Source organism: Anarhichas minor, unplaced genomic scaffold (genome assembly GCF_050575085.1).
Source record: "Anarhichas minor isolate MPS153535 unplaced genomic scaffold, ASM5057508v1 ptg000095l, whole genome shotgun sequence".
Lineage (NCBI taxonomy): Eukaryota > Metazoa > Chordata > Actinopteri > Perciformes > Anarhichadidae > Anarhichas > Anarhichas minor.
In genome coordinates this window covers 1,000,001-1,017,228 of record NW_027466541.1, presented here as the reverse complement: position 1 = coordinate 1,017,228, position 17,228 = coordinate 1,000,001, and the positions used below count along the sequence as shown (strand labels likewise).

The following is a 17,228-nucleotide window of genomic DNA, read 5'->3' as shown; positions in this document are numbered from 1 at the left end:
ATATATTTAAACGTCCTCAGTAGCAGGCCTCAGCCAGCTTCTCTGCTGCTGCGCTGCATGCTGGGAAACGTAGTTCCAGTGACAGCGCCATTCTGATCCACTTGTACCTCCCCAGCCAATCACGGCCGTCCAGTCATCACATCAGCCAATCACCGCTCTTCATCTAACTCACCGGACAATCACAGCGCTTCACATCCCCCCAGCGACCAATCACAACCCCGTAAAAACCCCGCAGCCAGTCAGAGCGCGTCACACAACCCGGCCAGCCAATCCGATCACAACAACATCCACGATGCTGTTCGCCACTGCGCCTGCGCAGACGGGAGACAGCTGATAACTCATCTATTATGCTACTTCGCTAAATAAAAAAAACAAAATCTTCCATAAAACTGACCGTCGATCGGACGCCTCCCGGAGCACCGAGACACGAAGTAGAGCCGCCTCTCTGACCGGGTAACGGTGGCTTTAAGCGGGTAAACGGAGCGGAAGTGTCGCTGTGTGTCTCCAGACAAAGCTCAGCTAACAGGCTAACGGCTCGTTAGCTAGAGCGGTAACATCTGCACACAACGGATCGGTGAGCGCGTGAATCCGCTCGTTACCGAACAAACCGGCACGATATCGTCTCCATCACGCGCTCCAGACGTCAACACGACGGCTATTAATACTATTTACGACGTTTAATTACGTCTTCGGTAAGTAGCCTAGCTCCGTTAGCTTAGCCACCTAGCTCATATTTTGCCCTGTGCTTGCCCGCCATCTTTTTAAAGCGAGATAAACGGGATGTTTTCGTTAGCCTGTTAAAAAAAAAAACGCTCACACCTGAGCAGGTGGAGCAGTTAGCGCGAGGATCTGTGTGTCGTTCAGCGGTAAATCACCTAGCGGGTGTGTCTGTATAATATTATTATTATTATTATTATTATTATTATTATTATTATTATTATTATCATCTGTGGATGGGTTAACAGTGTGTCTGTTAACAGTGCTTGTTGGCAGTGTGTCTCTTAGCAGTGTGTCTGTTAACAGTGCTTGTTGGCAGTGTGTCTGTTAGCAGTGTGTCTCTTAGCAGTGTGTCTGTTAGCAGTGTGTCTGTTAACAGTGTGTCTGTTAGCAGTGCTTGTTGGCAGTGTGTCTGTTAGCAGTGTCTGTTAACAGTGCTTGTTGGCAGTGTGTCTGTTAACAGTGCTTGTTAGCTGTGTCTGCAGCTGCCAGACTCTTAACATCTGTTGAGCCGGACTCTTTAGAGGAGGCTTCGGTCCCTGTTACTGTAACACAGAACAGAACTGGGTCTGGGTCTCAGGCAGGTTGTAGTCCAGGTGTTAATTCCACTGCAGGTAGTCTGGTGGAAGGAGTCCTCAGAGCTTGACTGCAGTAAAAGTATTAATAGCACAGTGTAGTGCTGGGCGGTATGACCAAAAATGTGTATCACGGTATTTTGTAAGATTCTGGCGGTTTCATGGTATATCACGCTATTTTTTTTTCGCGTTAACGTATTAATTAATTAACGCTGAAGACTAACACAAGAACCGGCCAGCAAGCGGTGAACAGCTGTTTGTGTGGCATGTCTTCCGTCACTTCCTGTTTCCTTCACCTACATTCCCCTGGGTCCTAAGTCCCTCCAAGTACAGCTTCTTATCACCTTCTATGTACCAACGTACATTTATAACAAATACCACACATATTACGGTAATCAGCGTTGCATATGTGTCTGACCAAAATACCCAAAAAAGCATCCGAGGACCGTAATCGCACACACTCTTCGTATTCCAACACATGTTTTCGGCTGAGGTGATGGAGTAAATTGCTAGTGTTGCCACCAGAGGCAATAACAGGGGCTCGACAAACTTTACAATATATCGTCTTTTGATCTACGTCGGATTTTTTAAAACCAAAAAACCTCCAAACAGCAGAAGCAGCTCCTCTCTCCTGCATCGCTCTTTTCTGTTCTTTAATGTAGCGACGAGCCTCTCCCAGCTGTTAGCACACTGTTGTGCTAGCAGGCTAGCGAGCTGTACCCAGCATGCCGTTCGGCGGTGTAATTTTATAAATGTACAATTATTAGTGTTACAAATTGTTTGTGTCACAAACTGTTGTGTCGTGGTGTTTTGCCCCGTTAAAGAGCGTTAGTTGTGCGTTATTAATTGTTGTTATAACCATGACTAGGGTTCCCTAGTCATGAAAATTGATATCATAGGAGAAATTAAAACCGCCCAGCACTAGCACAGTGTACAAATACTTAAGATCCAGACGTCTGATGCTAACGTTAGCTCAGCTTGTTCCTCTGACAACTTAATAATATCCAGACGTCTGATGCTAACGTTAGCTCAGCTTGTTTATCTGATAACTTAACTAACTTAGCTAACGGCGTCTCTGTCTCTCAGGTTGTGCGATGGGAGGTCTTCTCGGAGGAAACATCGAGCTGAAGAATCGGCACCACCAACTACACCTGAACTGAACACACACCTGTGTGCCCTCTCTCTCACACACATACACACACACACCCTCAGAACACAGAGGGAGTTGTTTTTTCACCTTTAGGTCAGACACTGATATCCCACAGTGCATTGCTGCGTCACCTCCGTCCACCATGTCGGACGCCCCCGAGGCTGCGCCCCCCAGCCCCCCCACCGTCACCAACCCGGCCCCCCCGGAGGTCACCAACGCCACCAAACCTGGCAGGTAGGACATGCCTCAAATCTTTTTATTTCACTGAAAAGCACCAAGAAATAGTTGGACAACAAGTTAGAATGTTGGAATAAAGTTTCACTGACGATGGTTCTCCTCCAATATTCAGTAGAACATGTTTTTCTAGTCTCTGATCATGTTTCATTGTAAACAACCAATCAGTGTTTAAAGCAACAGGAGGAGAGCTAGTAACGTTAGCAGCACCGCTAACGGCTAACCAACAGGAGGTTCACTTCAGTTACATTATGATGCCTTCAGGCTCTGCTCAGTGAACATGAGTACTGGCTGAAGGTACATTATAACGTTATGATGTGTTCACATGTCATCTGTAAAATGTAGTTTTGGTGATAAACTAAAATGAATCCAGTAGTTTGAAGGAGATGTTTATGAATATAAAATAGATATTAGAGATGAATTATGAGCTGTTTAACTTCCTAACACGAGCTCTAAGAACATTATTATCATTACAAATCAATAAAAATAGAATCTTTTATTTGAATTGTGTTTTTATCAAGAACAAAAACCCAATAAATTACTATAACAAAGTAAAAGTATAACATTTAGTATTTTTGATGGTTTCAAATAATAATATCCTGGATCCTCATAGACCAGCTGCTATAATCAAACAACAGAGGGATCTGTATCTGTTCATATGGATCATCAATGATCAATAATTAATAGAACGTGATCTTAAAGTAGTATTTGTTCTTCTTCTGATCTGTTGTGTCTATGACCCCGTTCTTCACCAGTTCCTCTGTCTGTTATCTCTGATCTCTGTGTGTTTGTGTCCCTCAGAAAGACCAACCAGCTGCAGTACATGCAGAACGTGGTGGTGAAGACACTGTGGAAGCATCAGTTCGCGTGGCCCTTCTACCAGCCGGTGGACGCCATCAAACTCTGCCTGGCGGTGAGTTCCTCTTCATTTCATGTCCAGTTCAATCTCACCGGATCGTCTCCATCTGTGAGCTTCACATGGAGCAGAGTCGTTTTACAAAAGCATTGAATTATATTCTCAATAATAAGGCCTTAAAAGTATTAAAACCGTTAACGAAGGGATTACATATATAGCGTCATGAATAAATGTTTTGTTTGTGACATTAACGTTAAATGTTACACCTTTACGTCGGTGGATTACTTAGAATGGGTTAGTAGAATTATTTCACAATAAGGACTTAATAACTACACAATAAGGACTTAATAACTACACAATAAGGACTTAATAACTACATAATAACCACTTAATAACTACACAATAACTACTCTGCTACCAGTGGTAGAAAGTACATGTACTCAAGTACTGTACTTAAGTACAATTTAAAGGCAGTATCTCCGTGTTCTTCATACCTCCACTACACCTGAGGGGTAAATATTGTACTATTTATCTGACAGCTTTATTTACTTTACATCTTAAGATTGACGGTACAACATTTAATCAATAAATAAATGATGATATAATTATATTAATTGATGATAATTCACAGGCTACCCAGCATTATGTAAAGTTATTTATATATATATATATATATATATATATATATATATATATATATATATATATATATATATATATATATATATATATATAAATAAATAAATAAAAGACATAGATTTAATAAGCCCTATCTATTCCAGCTTCAACATTAACACCATGAAAAAGGTCTTCAATTTAACCTGGAGAACCCTGGCAGTACCTTGCTAAGATAAGCTAACCATGTTTCCAGGACTACCACAAGGTGATCAAGAACCCGATGGACATGGGAACCATCAAGAAACGTCTGGAGAACAATTATTACTGGAGCGCCAGTGAGGCCATGCAGGACTTCAACACCATGTTCACCAACTGTTACATCTACAACAAGGTACACACACACGTTACTACACTGTGTGTACTTTTATACTTTATACCTGCAGCTTCAGGAGTGGACATCACAGTTGTGTGTCTGTGTGTTTCAGCCCACCGATGACATCGTCCTCATGGCTCAGGCTTTAGAGAAGATCTTCCTGCAGAAGGTTTCTCAGATGCCTCAAGAAGAAGTCGCTCTGCTGCCTCCAGCTCCCAAAGGCAAGAGCAAGAGCAAACAGCCCGGTGCTGCTACCACAGGTTAGTACTGCAGTACGAGTACTGCTGCTACTGGTGTGTGCTGCAGTACTAATACTGGTGTATACTGCAGTACTAATACTGCTGCTACTGGTGTGTGCTGCAGTACTAATACTGGTGTGTATACTGCAGTACTAATACTGCTGCTACTGGTGTGTATACTGCACTACTAATACTGCTGCTACTGGTGTGTACCGCAGTACTAATACTAGTGTATACTGCAGTACTAATACTGCTGCTACTGGTGTGTGCTGCAGTACTAATACTGGTGTGTGCTGCAGTACTAATACTGGTGTGTGCTGCAGTACTAATACTGGTGTGTGTACTGCAGTATTAATACTGGTGTGTGTACTGCAGTACTAATACTGGTGTGTGTATACTGCAGTACTAATACTGCTGCTACTGGTGTGTGTATACTGCAGTACTAATACTGCTGCTACTGGTGTGTATACTGCAGTACTAATACTGGTGTGTATACTGCAGTACTAATACTGGTGTGTATACGGCAGTACTAATACTGCTGCTACTGGTGTGTGCTGCAGTACTAATACCGGTGTGTATACTGCAGTACTAATACTGCTGCTACTGGTGTATGCTGCAGTACTAATACTGCTGCTACTGGTGTGTATACTGCAGTACTAATACTGGTGTGTATACTGCAGTACTAATACTGCTGCTACTGGTGTGTGCTGCAGTACTAATACTGGTGTGTGCTGCAGTACTAATACTGGTGTGTGCTGCAGTACTAATACTGGTGTGTATACTGCAGTACTAATACTGGTGTGTGTACTGCAGTACTAATACTGGTGTGTGCTGCAGTACTAATACTGGTGTGTGCTGCAGTACTAATACTGGTGTGTATACTGCAGTACTAATACTGGTGTGTGTATACTGCAGTACTAATACTGCTGCTACTGGTGTGTGTATACTGCAGTACTAATACTGCTGCTACTGGTGTGTATACTGCAGTACTAATACTGGTGTGTATACTGCAGTACTAATACTGGTGTGTATACTGCAGTACTAATACTGCTGCTGCAGTACTAATACCGGTGTATGCTGCAGTACTAATACTGGTGTATACTGCAGTACTAATACGTGTGTATACTGCAGTACTAATACCGGTGTATACTGCAGTACTAATACTGCTGCTACTGGTGTGTATACTGCAGTACTAATACTGCTGCTACTGGTGTATGCTGCAGTACTAATACTGGTGTATACTGCAGTACTAATACGTGTGTATACTGCAGTACTAATACTGCTGCTACTGGTGTGTATACTGCAGTACTAATACTGCTGCTACTGGTGTGTATGCTGCAGTAATACTAATACTAATACTAATACTGCTTCTGTCTTTCTCTCTCTCAGTGAGTCAGCAGGCGGAGTCTTCAGCCTCCCCCCCCCCCCTCCTACCCCTCTCCCTCCCCCTCTCAGACACCTGTCATCTCGGCCACGCCCACACCTGTCCAGACCACGCCCCCTGTCTCTGCCCCACCGCCCCCGGCAACCATGATGCCGTCTGCACAGCCCGTCGTTAAGGTAACAGTTGTGTGGTGTGAGACAGCATCACTGAGTTGTCTGCCTGCCTGTCTGCTTGTCTGTCTGTCTGCTTGTCTGTCTGTCTCACTGTCTACCTGTCTACCTGTCTGTCGTCATACCCGTCTGTGTCTCTAAACAGAAGAAAGGTGTGAAGAGGAAAGCCGACACCACCACTCCCACCACATCAGCCATCTCAGCCGGTCGTGCCGACTCTCCGTCCGCTCAAGACGCCAAACCCCCCAAACTGGGCTTGTCCCGCCGCGAGGCCGCCGCCCGACCAGCCAAGACCCGCCGGGAGACGGTGGAGGAGGTGGCGGTGGGCGAGGTGGGAGGAGGCGGAGGAGGAGGAGCCGGGAGGAGTAAGGGCGGTAAGCTGGGTGAGCAGATGAAGCACTGTGACGCCATCCTGAAGGAGATGCTCTCTAAGAAACACGCCGCCTACGCCTGGCCCTTCTACAAGCCGGTGGACGCCGAGGCCCTGGAGCTGCACGACTACCATGACATCATCAAACATCCCATGGACCTCAGCACCGCCCGGGTAACGACATCATCACAGAACACACTTCATGTCGTTGATTGCAATTTTCTGATTTACGTCCTGTCGATTCAGATTTTCTTTCTTTTTAAGAACTAAAACATGTTTCTTTCTTACCTTAAATGGAAAATTCTATTAAAATGTAAACAAAGTATTCACCTATTTATTTATGCAAAAATACTGTAATTAACTTTTTTTTCTTCCCCCTGAACAGAAAAAGATGGATAAAGGAGAATACAGTGATCCTCAAAGTTTTGCGACTGACGTCAGGTTAATGTTCTCCAACTGTTACAAGTACAACCCTCCAGACCACGAGGTGGTGGCCATGGCCCGCAAGCTGCAGGTATGTACAACCTCCACAACCTTTACCTTGGTGGTTGCTATAGTCGGTTCAGAAGCTTTCAGAACCTTTACCTTGTAGTCGGTTCAGAAGCTTTCAGAACCTTTACCTTGTAGTCGTTTCAGAACCTTTACCTTGTAGTCGTTTCAGAACCTTTACCTTGTAGTCGGTTCAGAAGCTTTCAGAACCTTTACCTTGTAGTCCGTTCAGAACATTTACCTTGTAGTCGGTTCAGAAGCTTTCAGAACCTTTACCTTGTAGTCGTTTCAGAACCTTTACCTTGTAGTCGGTTCAGAAGCTTTCAGAACCTTTACCTTGTAGTCCGTTCAGAACCTTTACCTTGTAGTCCGTTCAGAACCTTTACCTTGTAGTCGTTTCAGAACCTTTACCTTGTAGTCGGTTCAGAAGCTTTATGAACCTTTACCTTGTAGTCTGTTCAGAACCTTTACCTTGTAGTCTGTTCAGAACCTTTACCTTGTAGTCTGTTCAGAACCTTTACCTTGTAGTCTGTTCAGAACCTTTACCTTGTAGTCTGTTCAGAACCTTTACCTTGTAGTCTGTTCAGAACCTTTACCTTGTAGTCTGTTCAGAACCTTTACCTTGTAGTCTGTTCAGAACCTTTACCTTGTAGTCTGTTCATTTTAATCTCTTTCTCGTCAGGACGTGTTTGAGATGCGTTTCGCTAAGATCCCAGATGAGGGCCTGGAAGCATCGGTCCCGTCTACAACACCATTGGTCAGTAAAAGCACCGCCTCCTCTGACAGCAGCAACAACTCCTCCTCCGACGAATCGTCCGACTCAGAGGAGGAGCGAGCCACGCGATTGGCTGAGCTACAGGAGCAGGTTGGTGCTGCCGACCAATCACAGGTCAAGGACATCCTGGTTTTCTTCTTTTTTAATATCATTGTAGATTGAATTAAATGTATGAAATTCTGTTGATTTAATTTTCTGTTAAATTATTAATTTTTGAGATATGAATGTTTGATAAGAATACTGATCTTACATATTAATATGTGATTTTAGATCTATTTCTATAATAATGTACCAGCTGAAGGCGTTTCTAGATATTGAGTAGAAGTGAAAGGTATTGATAGTTAGTATATTCCATCAGTTGAAGGCGGTGCACGAGCAGCTAGCCGTCCTGTCCCAGGCTCCGGTCAGCAAGCCAAAGAAGAAGAAAGAGAAAAAAGACAAGGAGAAGAAGAAAGATAAGGAGAAAGACAAAGGGAACAAGGGCAAGCTGGAAGAAGAGAAGAAGCCTAAAGCTGCCGCTCAGCAGCCAAAAACAGCCAATCAGAAGAAGGCACCAGCCAGGAAAGCCAACAGCACGGTGACCGCCACGAGGTACCATTCAATCAAGTATTTCTGGAATCAAATGAATTTAAAGAATTAACCTGTGAAAACTAAGGTTTCATTATTCTCTGTTGGGAGCTCATTTTAATTCGGAGTTTGACCAATCGGAGTGACTCTGTCGGTTTCCAGGCAACCTAAGAAAGGCAGTAAGGCGTCGGGCGGTGGCTCGGCTAACGGGGACGACGGCGAGGAGTCATCTCTACCGATGTCGTATGATGAGAAGCGCCAGCTGAGTCTGGATATAAACCGGCTGCCGGGGGAGAAGCTGGGACGCGTCGTCCACATCATCCAGTCCAGAGAGCCGTCGCTGAGGGACTCGAACCCAGACGAGATCGAGATCGACTTCGAAACCCTCAAACCCTCCACACTTCGAGAGCTGGAGCGCTACGTCAAATCCTGCCTTCAGAAGAAGCAGAGGAAGCTACTGCGTAAGTACCGAGTACTAAGATACTGCTAATATCCAAATATATTACCATTACTCGGGTACCTCCCCGACCTTACTCGGGTACATCCTCGGTACTACAGGGATACACTTTTTTGCCACAGGACTCAGGTAGCAGGTCAATTTGAGCATGATCTCTGTTGTTGAATATCACTGACTCATACTCTCTCTCTCTCTCTCTCTCTCTCTCTCTGTCTCTGTCTCTGTCTCTGTCTCTCTCTCTCTCTCTCTCTGTCTCTGTCTCTCTCTCTCTGTCTCTCACTCTCTGTCTCTCACTCTCTCTCTCTATCTCTCTCTCTCTCTCTGTCTCTGTCTCTCTCTCTCTGTCTCTCACTCTCTGTCTCTCACTCTCTCTCTCTCTCTCTCTCTCTCTCTCTCACACAGAGAAGGCAGCCGGAGGAGGGGCGTCGGGAGGCGGGGCTAGTCGCTTGAGTGGCAGCTCCTCTTCCTCCTCTGATGACAGCTCCTCAACAGGAACCTCCTCTTCCTCCGACACAGACTGAACATACACGGATACACAAACTCACACACATTTTACTCAACACACACTGATCACACACACAGAGGTTTATCCACTCTACACACACACACACAACTCTATCCAGTTTACACATGCAGATACACACTAACACACACATCCATGTAAACTTCCATCCTGAAAAAACACAAACAAAAGACAGAGATACACACTCTGAACTTTTTACACACACATGCATAAATATATGTATTTTACACACACACACACACACACACACACACACACACACACACACGCCCAGACTTGGAGACTGTATGTAAATAGGCTGACAGGTTTTTTAGCTCCTAGTGTCGTTTTTTTTTTTTTTTTTTTCATTGAGGACTGGCGACAGATGAAAGAGCAGAAGAAGAAAATAACCCTTTCCCAGCAAGAGGAGATTGGGAGACATGTGGTGGAGAGACGGGCAGCCTGTCTGTCTGCCCGTCTGTCTGTCATACTGATCTTCTCTGAACAGCTTTCTTCTTCTTGGACGGCCGGCTGTAACCTTTAACCTCTGAAAACATTCCAGAAGCATCTATAGAGCATCATGGGAGAGGAAGAGGAGGTCTCAGTGGGTTTTAGATAAACTCCACCAATCAACTTTTATGGAAACTTGCTGCAGAGAGAAGAATCAGGAGGATCCTCAGCGTTCAGGAACCAGTTCTTGATTCCTGGAAAGAGACGTTGAGTTTTCTTCAAATTCTTTCTTTGTGTCATTTAGTTAAATTATATTAAAGAGAAGATCAATAAACGACCAACAGAGGACGAGGACCAAGTTCTGTCCCTTTAAGACCACAAACTCTAGTGGTCTGGTCTCATGGACACGTTCCTTTAACGGCTATAAAGACATCTGGAGAAGGTGATGGACGTCTGAAGGGAATTCAGTGTCTCCTTAGGACCGGATCCAGGTCTTTAGTGGTCTCAACTGCAGATCCAGGTCTTTAGTGGTCTCAACTGCAGATCCAGGTCTTTAGTGGTCTCAACTGGTCTTTAGTGGTCTCAACTGCAGATCCAGGTGTGACAATAAAAGGTGGTTTTTTTTCTCTGCATCAAGTTTCTGCAAGAGTTTATTTTTTATTTTTTTATTAATATGAAAATCTTCAAATATTTTCAAAGTAAAAGTCCGATGGATGATTTCTAAAAACTAGAAAAGGTTCCAAACAAGTAAAGTCCTTCTGTAAAGTAAAGTAAAGACCAGACCCCCCCCCCCCCCCCAAAGACAAACCTTTTTATTTTAACACTACATGTTCTTTGATTTTTATGTCTTTGATTTTCAGGTTGTGTGCTGAGCTTGTTTGTCTTATAAGGTTCTCTATATAAAGACGTCTTGCCCCCCCCCCCCCCCCCAACCAGACTGAACCAGATGTAAGGAAGACTCAGTTTTAGGTCTCCGTTCATTTAAAGGTTTATTATTTTAGCTGATTTTCAAACTTCAAAACACAAATTGCCTGAAAAAAAAAAAAAAAGAAGACAAATAAAAACATGTTTATATTGTTTCACTTCTGATCAATCAGGTCGAACCAACCAGAATAAATCATGTGACTCCTGCTCCTCCATACCGACGACTCTGATTGGTCGAACCCTCTGAACTGAAAGCCTCTGATTATTGATTTCCTCTTCGTCATCCCATCAAACTGAATCTTTTTGTTGGACAAAAGTCTTGTTTTTGGGTAAACTTTCAACCAAAATATCATGGTCTTCATCGGGGGGGGGGTTGAGGAGATACCAGAGTAAGTTGTCATGGAGACGGTTTAGTTGTTTCAATTATGGGATGTCGTCTGTGCTCTTTGTTGTCGGACTGAAGAAGGTAGAGACGAGACGTCGTTGCAGACTAATCAATAAACACATTCACAGACAGCTCGTTGCCACAGTAACCTCCCGTTTGTTTTTAGTTGATGGTCGAGCTTTGATGCTAATAGTTAATTTTTGTATTTTAATAAGAAAAAGGAAAAAAGTGATTTTATGTATTTGCATGCACTCCGGCCGTACGTCCTTTCATCCGTATGTTTGAGCACTGTATAGTAGCTGTAAGGTAGCTGTCTGTGGGTTAGAGGGAGACAGACGGGACGAACCGACCACAACAAGTCAATGATTTGATGTAATTACTGATATGGGATCCTTATTTTCTGAGTTCCTTTGTTTTCATAAATAAACACATAAACTGACTCGCTGACTCGACTCTTATTCTCACACACCGAGTCCTTATTTAAAGGTGCAGAGTCGTTATCTACAGGTACTTAGTTACAGACAGTCGTTTAGTTTATTAGTTTTAAATGTAAACAGGAGTCTTCATGGTCATGTGACCAGGCTCCGGTCACATGACTGTAAAACTACGGCTGCGTAACAAACACTTCCTGGTGTCAGGCAGGTGATGGAGGTATATAAGCTCCGCCTCCTGACCAACCAGAGCTCGGCTCATGGATCAATAGATAATCTTACACGTTAAAGTCATAATTCAGACTGAAAGAAACAGTTTAAACAGAGAACAGCTGTTAATAAACATGTTTAAAGTAATATATTAATAAAATCACTGCTTCATATTAGCATATTAATTTAATATAATAAACATGTAATAACAGTGATTTTATTAATGTTTTTATTTCTGAATTCTGACTTTAACTTCTTATTTCTCTGATTTTCTAGTTTTCTCTTTTTTCATAAAACGCTCTGCTGACATCAGACTGGTCCTTGTCTCTGATTGGCCAGAAGCTGTAAACCCCGCCCCTTTATGTGAAGGTTTAGTTAAACCAGATAACCAGGACATGAACTGGTTTATTGGACTCTTTGTAGTTCAGGTCCTGGAGTCAAACTGTAACACATTTCCCACAATGCCCAGCGGCTCTCTATGTCTCTTCTTCTCTGGTGGATTAGAGGACCGACGTCCCTCCGAGACCAGAACCGCCAAACCCTGAACTTCACTGATACATCCCACCAGGACTTGAATGAAACCACTCTGCTCGGGGTCATGGTTCCGGTCTACATGACGCTGCAGATCCTGGACCGCCCCTCTGCGTCCTCCAGACCCGTCTTGTCCCGGACCAGCACGGCCTGGTTCCCGAAGCTGCTGTACCAGGCCGACTGGCTGCGGCTCAGGTAGGTGGAGGGGGGGGCAGCCTGCAGGTCCTGCTGCTGCTGCTGCCAGACCAGCAGGGACGTGTCCCGGTACCTCAGCCGGGCAAAGGCCTCCGACAGGGCCTTCTCCGCCAGGGGGGGGCGACCAGGACCAGGAGGACCAGGAGGTTCCTCTACAGCAGCTGGGTCGCAGTCCGACATGTTGAAACCTGCATGGTGAGAAGAAGACCGGCCCGGATCAAGTCCAGGTCCATCTCAGTATGAAGAGTCCACCTGATCGTCTGATCCTTCAGCAGAACCTGAAAGAAGAAAACCAGGTCTGAGAGTTTAAACTGGATTGAGGACCTGAGGACAGGACCTGAGGACATGACATGAAGACAGAACATGAGGACAGGACATGACATGAAGACAGAGACCTGAGGGCATGATATACTGTATATATATAAATATTTATATATACACAGTATTTATATTAAACTATATGTATATATACATATAGTTTAATATAAATTCACAGACGGACAGACTCACAGTCCATCAGTCGGACCTCCTCGTGTCCTCTTGTCCCTTCCGGCTCCCGTACATTCTTCCGTTAAGCGAAGCTAGAGAAGCTAACGGATGTTAGCCGCCTGTCAGCTAACTAGCTGCTCAGACAGCTTTCAAATGCTAACAGCTAATCCTAGCATTAGCTAATCCAGCTAATGACGTCATTGCACCAGAGGGTAAACACGTCAGAATATAACGTGCTACGTTTGATGTATTTTCTCTAACGGTTTTAGTTGATGTTAGCATCGTTAGCATGCCGCCGCCATAGCACAGCTGAAGCTGCTGCACTGCATCCTAGCAACGGTGTGTCTGTAAACCGGGTCCGGATAGGAACACACAAGCTAGAAACAAAGGTTCCTACGAGGAGAGAATTTCAGTGAAGTAAGAAAAAAACAAAAATAATTCAGCCAGAGGAGGTAGAAGTACAGTAGTACTTTACTGTAGTATGTGTACTAAAACCACACGGAGACAATACTCAACTACAAGTAAGAGTTCTGCTTCAAAACCGGACTGAAGTTAAAGTGTGTCAGTATTATACAGGGGGGGGGGGGGGGGGGGGGGCATGTAGAGGCTGGACATGGTCTCTGGTGAAGGACTCAGGTGTACAGGACTCTAACAGGTAGACCTACGTGTTGATGCTGGACATGGTCTCTGGTAAAGGACTCAGGTGTACAGGACTCTAACAGGTAGACCTACGTGTAGAGGCTGGACATGGTCTCTGGTGAAGGACTCAGGTCTACAGGACTCTAACAGGTAGACCTACGTGTTGAGGCTGGACATGGTCTCTGGTGAAGGACTCAGGTCTACAGGACTCTAACAGGTAGACCTACGTGTAGAGGCTGGACATGGTCTCTGGTGAAGGACTCAGGTCTACAGGACTCTAACAGGTAGACCTACGTGTAGAGGCTGGACATGGTCTCTGGTGAAGGACTCAGGTGTACAGGACTCTAACAGGTAGACCTACGTGTTGAGGCTGGACATGGTCTCTGGTGAAGGACTCAGGTCTACAGGACTCTAACAGGTAGACCTACGTGTTGAGGCTGGACATGGTCTCTGGTGAAGGACTCAGGTCTACAGGACTCTAACAGGTAGACCTACGTGTAGAGGCTGGACATGGTCTCTGGTGAAGGACTCAGGTGTACAGGACTCTAACAGGTAGACCTACGTGTTGATGCTGGACATGGTCTCTGGTAAAGGACTCAGGTGTACAGGACTCTAACAGGTAGACCTACGTGTAGAGGCTGGACATGGTCTCTGGTGAAGGACTCAGGTCTACAGGACTCTAACAGGTAGACCTACGTGTTGAGGCTGGACATGGTCTCTGGTGAAGGACTCAGGTCTACAGGACTCTAACAGGTAGACCTACGTGTAGAGGCTGGACATGGTCTCTGGTGAAGGACTCAGGTCTACAGGACTCTAACAGGTAGACCTACGTGTAGAGGCTGGACATGGTCTCTGGTGAAGGACTCAGGTGTACAGGACTCTAACAGGTAGACCTACGTGTTGAGGCTGGACATGGTCTCTGGTGAAGGACTCAGGTCTACAGGACTCTAACAGGTAGACCTACGTGTTGAGGCTGGACATGGTCTCTGGTGAAGGACTCAGGTCTACAGGACTCTAACAGGTAGACCTACGTGTAGAGGCTGGACATGGTCTCTGGTGAAGGACTCAGGTCTACAGGACTCTTAACAGGTAGACCTACGTGTTGAGGCTGGACATGGTCTCTGGTGAAGGACTCAGGTCTACAGGACTCTAACAGGTAGACCTACATGTTGAGGCTGGACATGGTCTCTGGTGAAGGACTCAGGTCTACAGGACTCCAGCAGTGGCGGCTTGGCGAATTTCGATCCTTCGCCATGAACGAATAAACTGATGTAACTCGACTCCACATCATCAGATCTTTACCAGATTTCACATGTTTGATTAGACTCCAGTCCTGAAGACATCTGCAGGCCAATTTTGAATCATAGTCATAGCGCCACCTACTGGTAACAGGAAGTTAAAGTCTTTATACTTTGGCTTGTTTCTCTTAGTAGGTAAATCAAATCAATATCAAATTAGTTCCACACAAATGTAAGAGGTTCATAATGCCAGTTCATGAAGCTTTTGATGTTTCGCCGAACGCCGTCGCCGTGGCGACGCAGTCTTCGCCGTGAAAAACGAAGGTGTTTTTGAGGGGCTAAAAATGCTTGAAACATAAGCAAACTTGTCACACACATTTAAAATCCTGGATGTAGTTATCTGATGTGATTTTAATGCTTCAAAGTGTCAAGTAGGCTCCATAGCGCCCCCTACAATATTTCGACGATGCAGCCCTCGCAGTACGTTTCACCTAGATGTATAAAATTTGGTGAGCAGATGTATCACATGTAGACTTAAAAAAAAGTCTTAAGGGTCTAAGCTCTAAACCCAACCGGAAGTCAGCCATTTTGAATTTTGTATGAATTTCTCGTGTTTTTTTTCCATTTCCAGGTGCTGTACTACAAACTCCTCCTAGGGAATTAATCCGATCAGCTTAGAATTTTGTCAGAACAATCTAAAGACCTTAGCGACTAAAAGTTACTAAAAGCTTTAGGTTTCATCGAACGACGTGGATATGGTGTGATGGCCATTTTACATGGTTCGCCATCATCCATCAAGCTGTTGTAACTCAACTGTACTTTGTCAAAACTGTCCCAAACTTGACATGCTTGTTGACTGTCATGGCTTTAGGACTTCTGCATGTCAATATTAACTCATAGTCATAGCGCCACCTACTGATAAGCACGGACGTAAGCAGGATTCTATAATTACAGCGGCCCAAACACTGAACTTATTGAAAGGGTTTGTGGGCACACCATGAGAAAAAGACTTCTCTGATCTAAATATGTGCATAGTAAGATGCTTGGAGAGCAAATGTTAGATAACAGTGGATTCTCAAACCATGTCAGTGGGCATTAGTATAAATGATCTGTCCAGAGCTTCTTTACATTATATTACAGTCATTTAGCAGACGCTTTTATCCAAAGCGACTTACAATAGGTGTATTCAACATCGGTTTTCGAGAGAACAACTCGTCACCAGAAGTAATAAGTGCATGTCCTTTCCTCAAACACGCATCTAAGAGCATAAACCAGAGCCAACGTACAGTGCAGAAACAAACGAATGCAATAAGTGCCACAAACTAATATAAAAACAATAAGTGCAATAAGCTAGTATGAATACAATAGATGCTAAGTAAGTGCTAAGTGGAAGGGTAGGCCTTCTTGAAGAGGTGAGTATTCAGCCTGATGAAAGATGGGCAGCGACTCTGCCGTCCTGACGTCAGTGGGGAGTTCATTCCACCACTGTGGGGCCAGGACAGACAACAGCCGCGACCGGATTCTTCATGAGAATCAGATTAAACGTTATAATGAATGCTTCACACTACAATCTAAAGTTACAGAAGAACTTAAAATGAAAACAGTGTTAAATTAAAGTGTTCAAGTAACAGCAAACGGCACTACTGTTTTGTTAACTTTCATGTAAGTCCAAATACAATCAGCAGGACACTGCAGGGAGTTGAACCTCATCCCAGTAAACTGACAGTCTGTGATGTTACAAACACTGAAGCACATTCACACACATTCATTTTCTTAATGATCTCTAAAGGCTTACATTCATGATTGTATCGGAAGTACACTAGGAACATTTGAGGCTTAAGACCTGGCAACATGATCTTGCTACGCTGCTGGTCTACGCAGGAAATATCTCACTCGTGCACGCAGAGTGTGATGGTGACAGAGATGCACGGCTGCGTCACACAGAGAGATACCAGGACCCTCGATGAGCGTGAAGTTCAGAGCCCCGATCAATGCTGCTCGCAGCTTTAATTGACTTTGGTTCTCTAGTTTTTTTTGTTTTTGGACTCAGACAACAAAAACGGAAAAATAAATAAAAATATATATAGACGTATATATACATACATATATACATATATGTGTGTATATTGTATATACACAGAGGATGATGTTCTTATGAGGAAGATGAGGACACAAAGAGACGAGGACATAAGGACACCAGGACACGAGGACACTGAGGGACAGGTGGTGAGTAGAAACAAAGTAGAGAAATAGAAACAGA

The 17,228-nt window shown here is 44.3% G+C and overlaps 2 protein-coding genes across 2 annotated transcripts; one reads left to right on the top strand and one right to left on the bottom strand.

The window, feature by feature from the left end:
• Nucleotides 1-304: 304 nt before the first annotated feature.
• On the top strand, nucleotides 305-11,674 carry brd3b (bromodomain containing 3b). Its single transcript, XM_076082440.1, is given in 12 exon segments — nucleotides 305-692; nucleotides 2,379-2,676; nucleotides 3,478-3,589; nucleotides 4,404-4,541; nucleotides 4,636-4,818; nucleotides 6,176-6,322; nucleotides 6,462-6,860; nucleotides 7,072-7,200; nucleotides 7,858-8,040; nucleotides 8,309-8,541; nucleotides 8,680-8,978; nucleotides 9,377-11,674. Coding segments are annotated over 11 exon segments (2,034 nt in total). The 5' UTR covers nucleotides 305-692; nucleotides 2,379-2,584; the 3' UTR covers nucleotides 9,496-11,674.
• Nucleotides 11,224-13,515, bottom strand: brd3os (BRD3 opposite strand). The gene is made up of 2 exons (XM_076082439.1): nucleotides 13,113-13,515; nucleotides 11,224-12,880 (listed from the first exon to the last, which is right to left on the bottom strand). Exon 2 carries the CDS (start codon nucleotides 12,780-12,782, stop codon nucleotides 12,486-12,488), a length of 297 nt encoding a protein of 98 aa, XP_075938554.1. The 5' UTR covers nucleotides 12,783-12,880; nucleotides 13,113-13,515; the 3' UTR covers nucleotides 11,224-12,485.
• Between the last annotated feature and the right edge of the window lie 3,713 nt (nucleotides 13,516-17,228).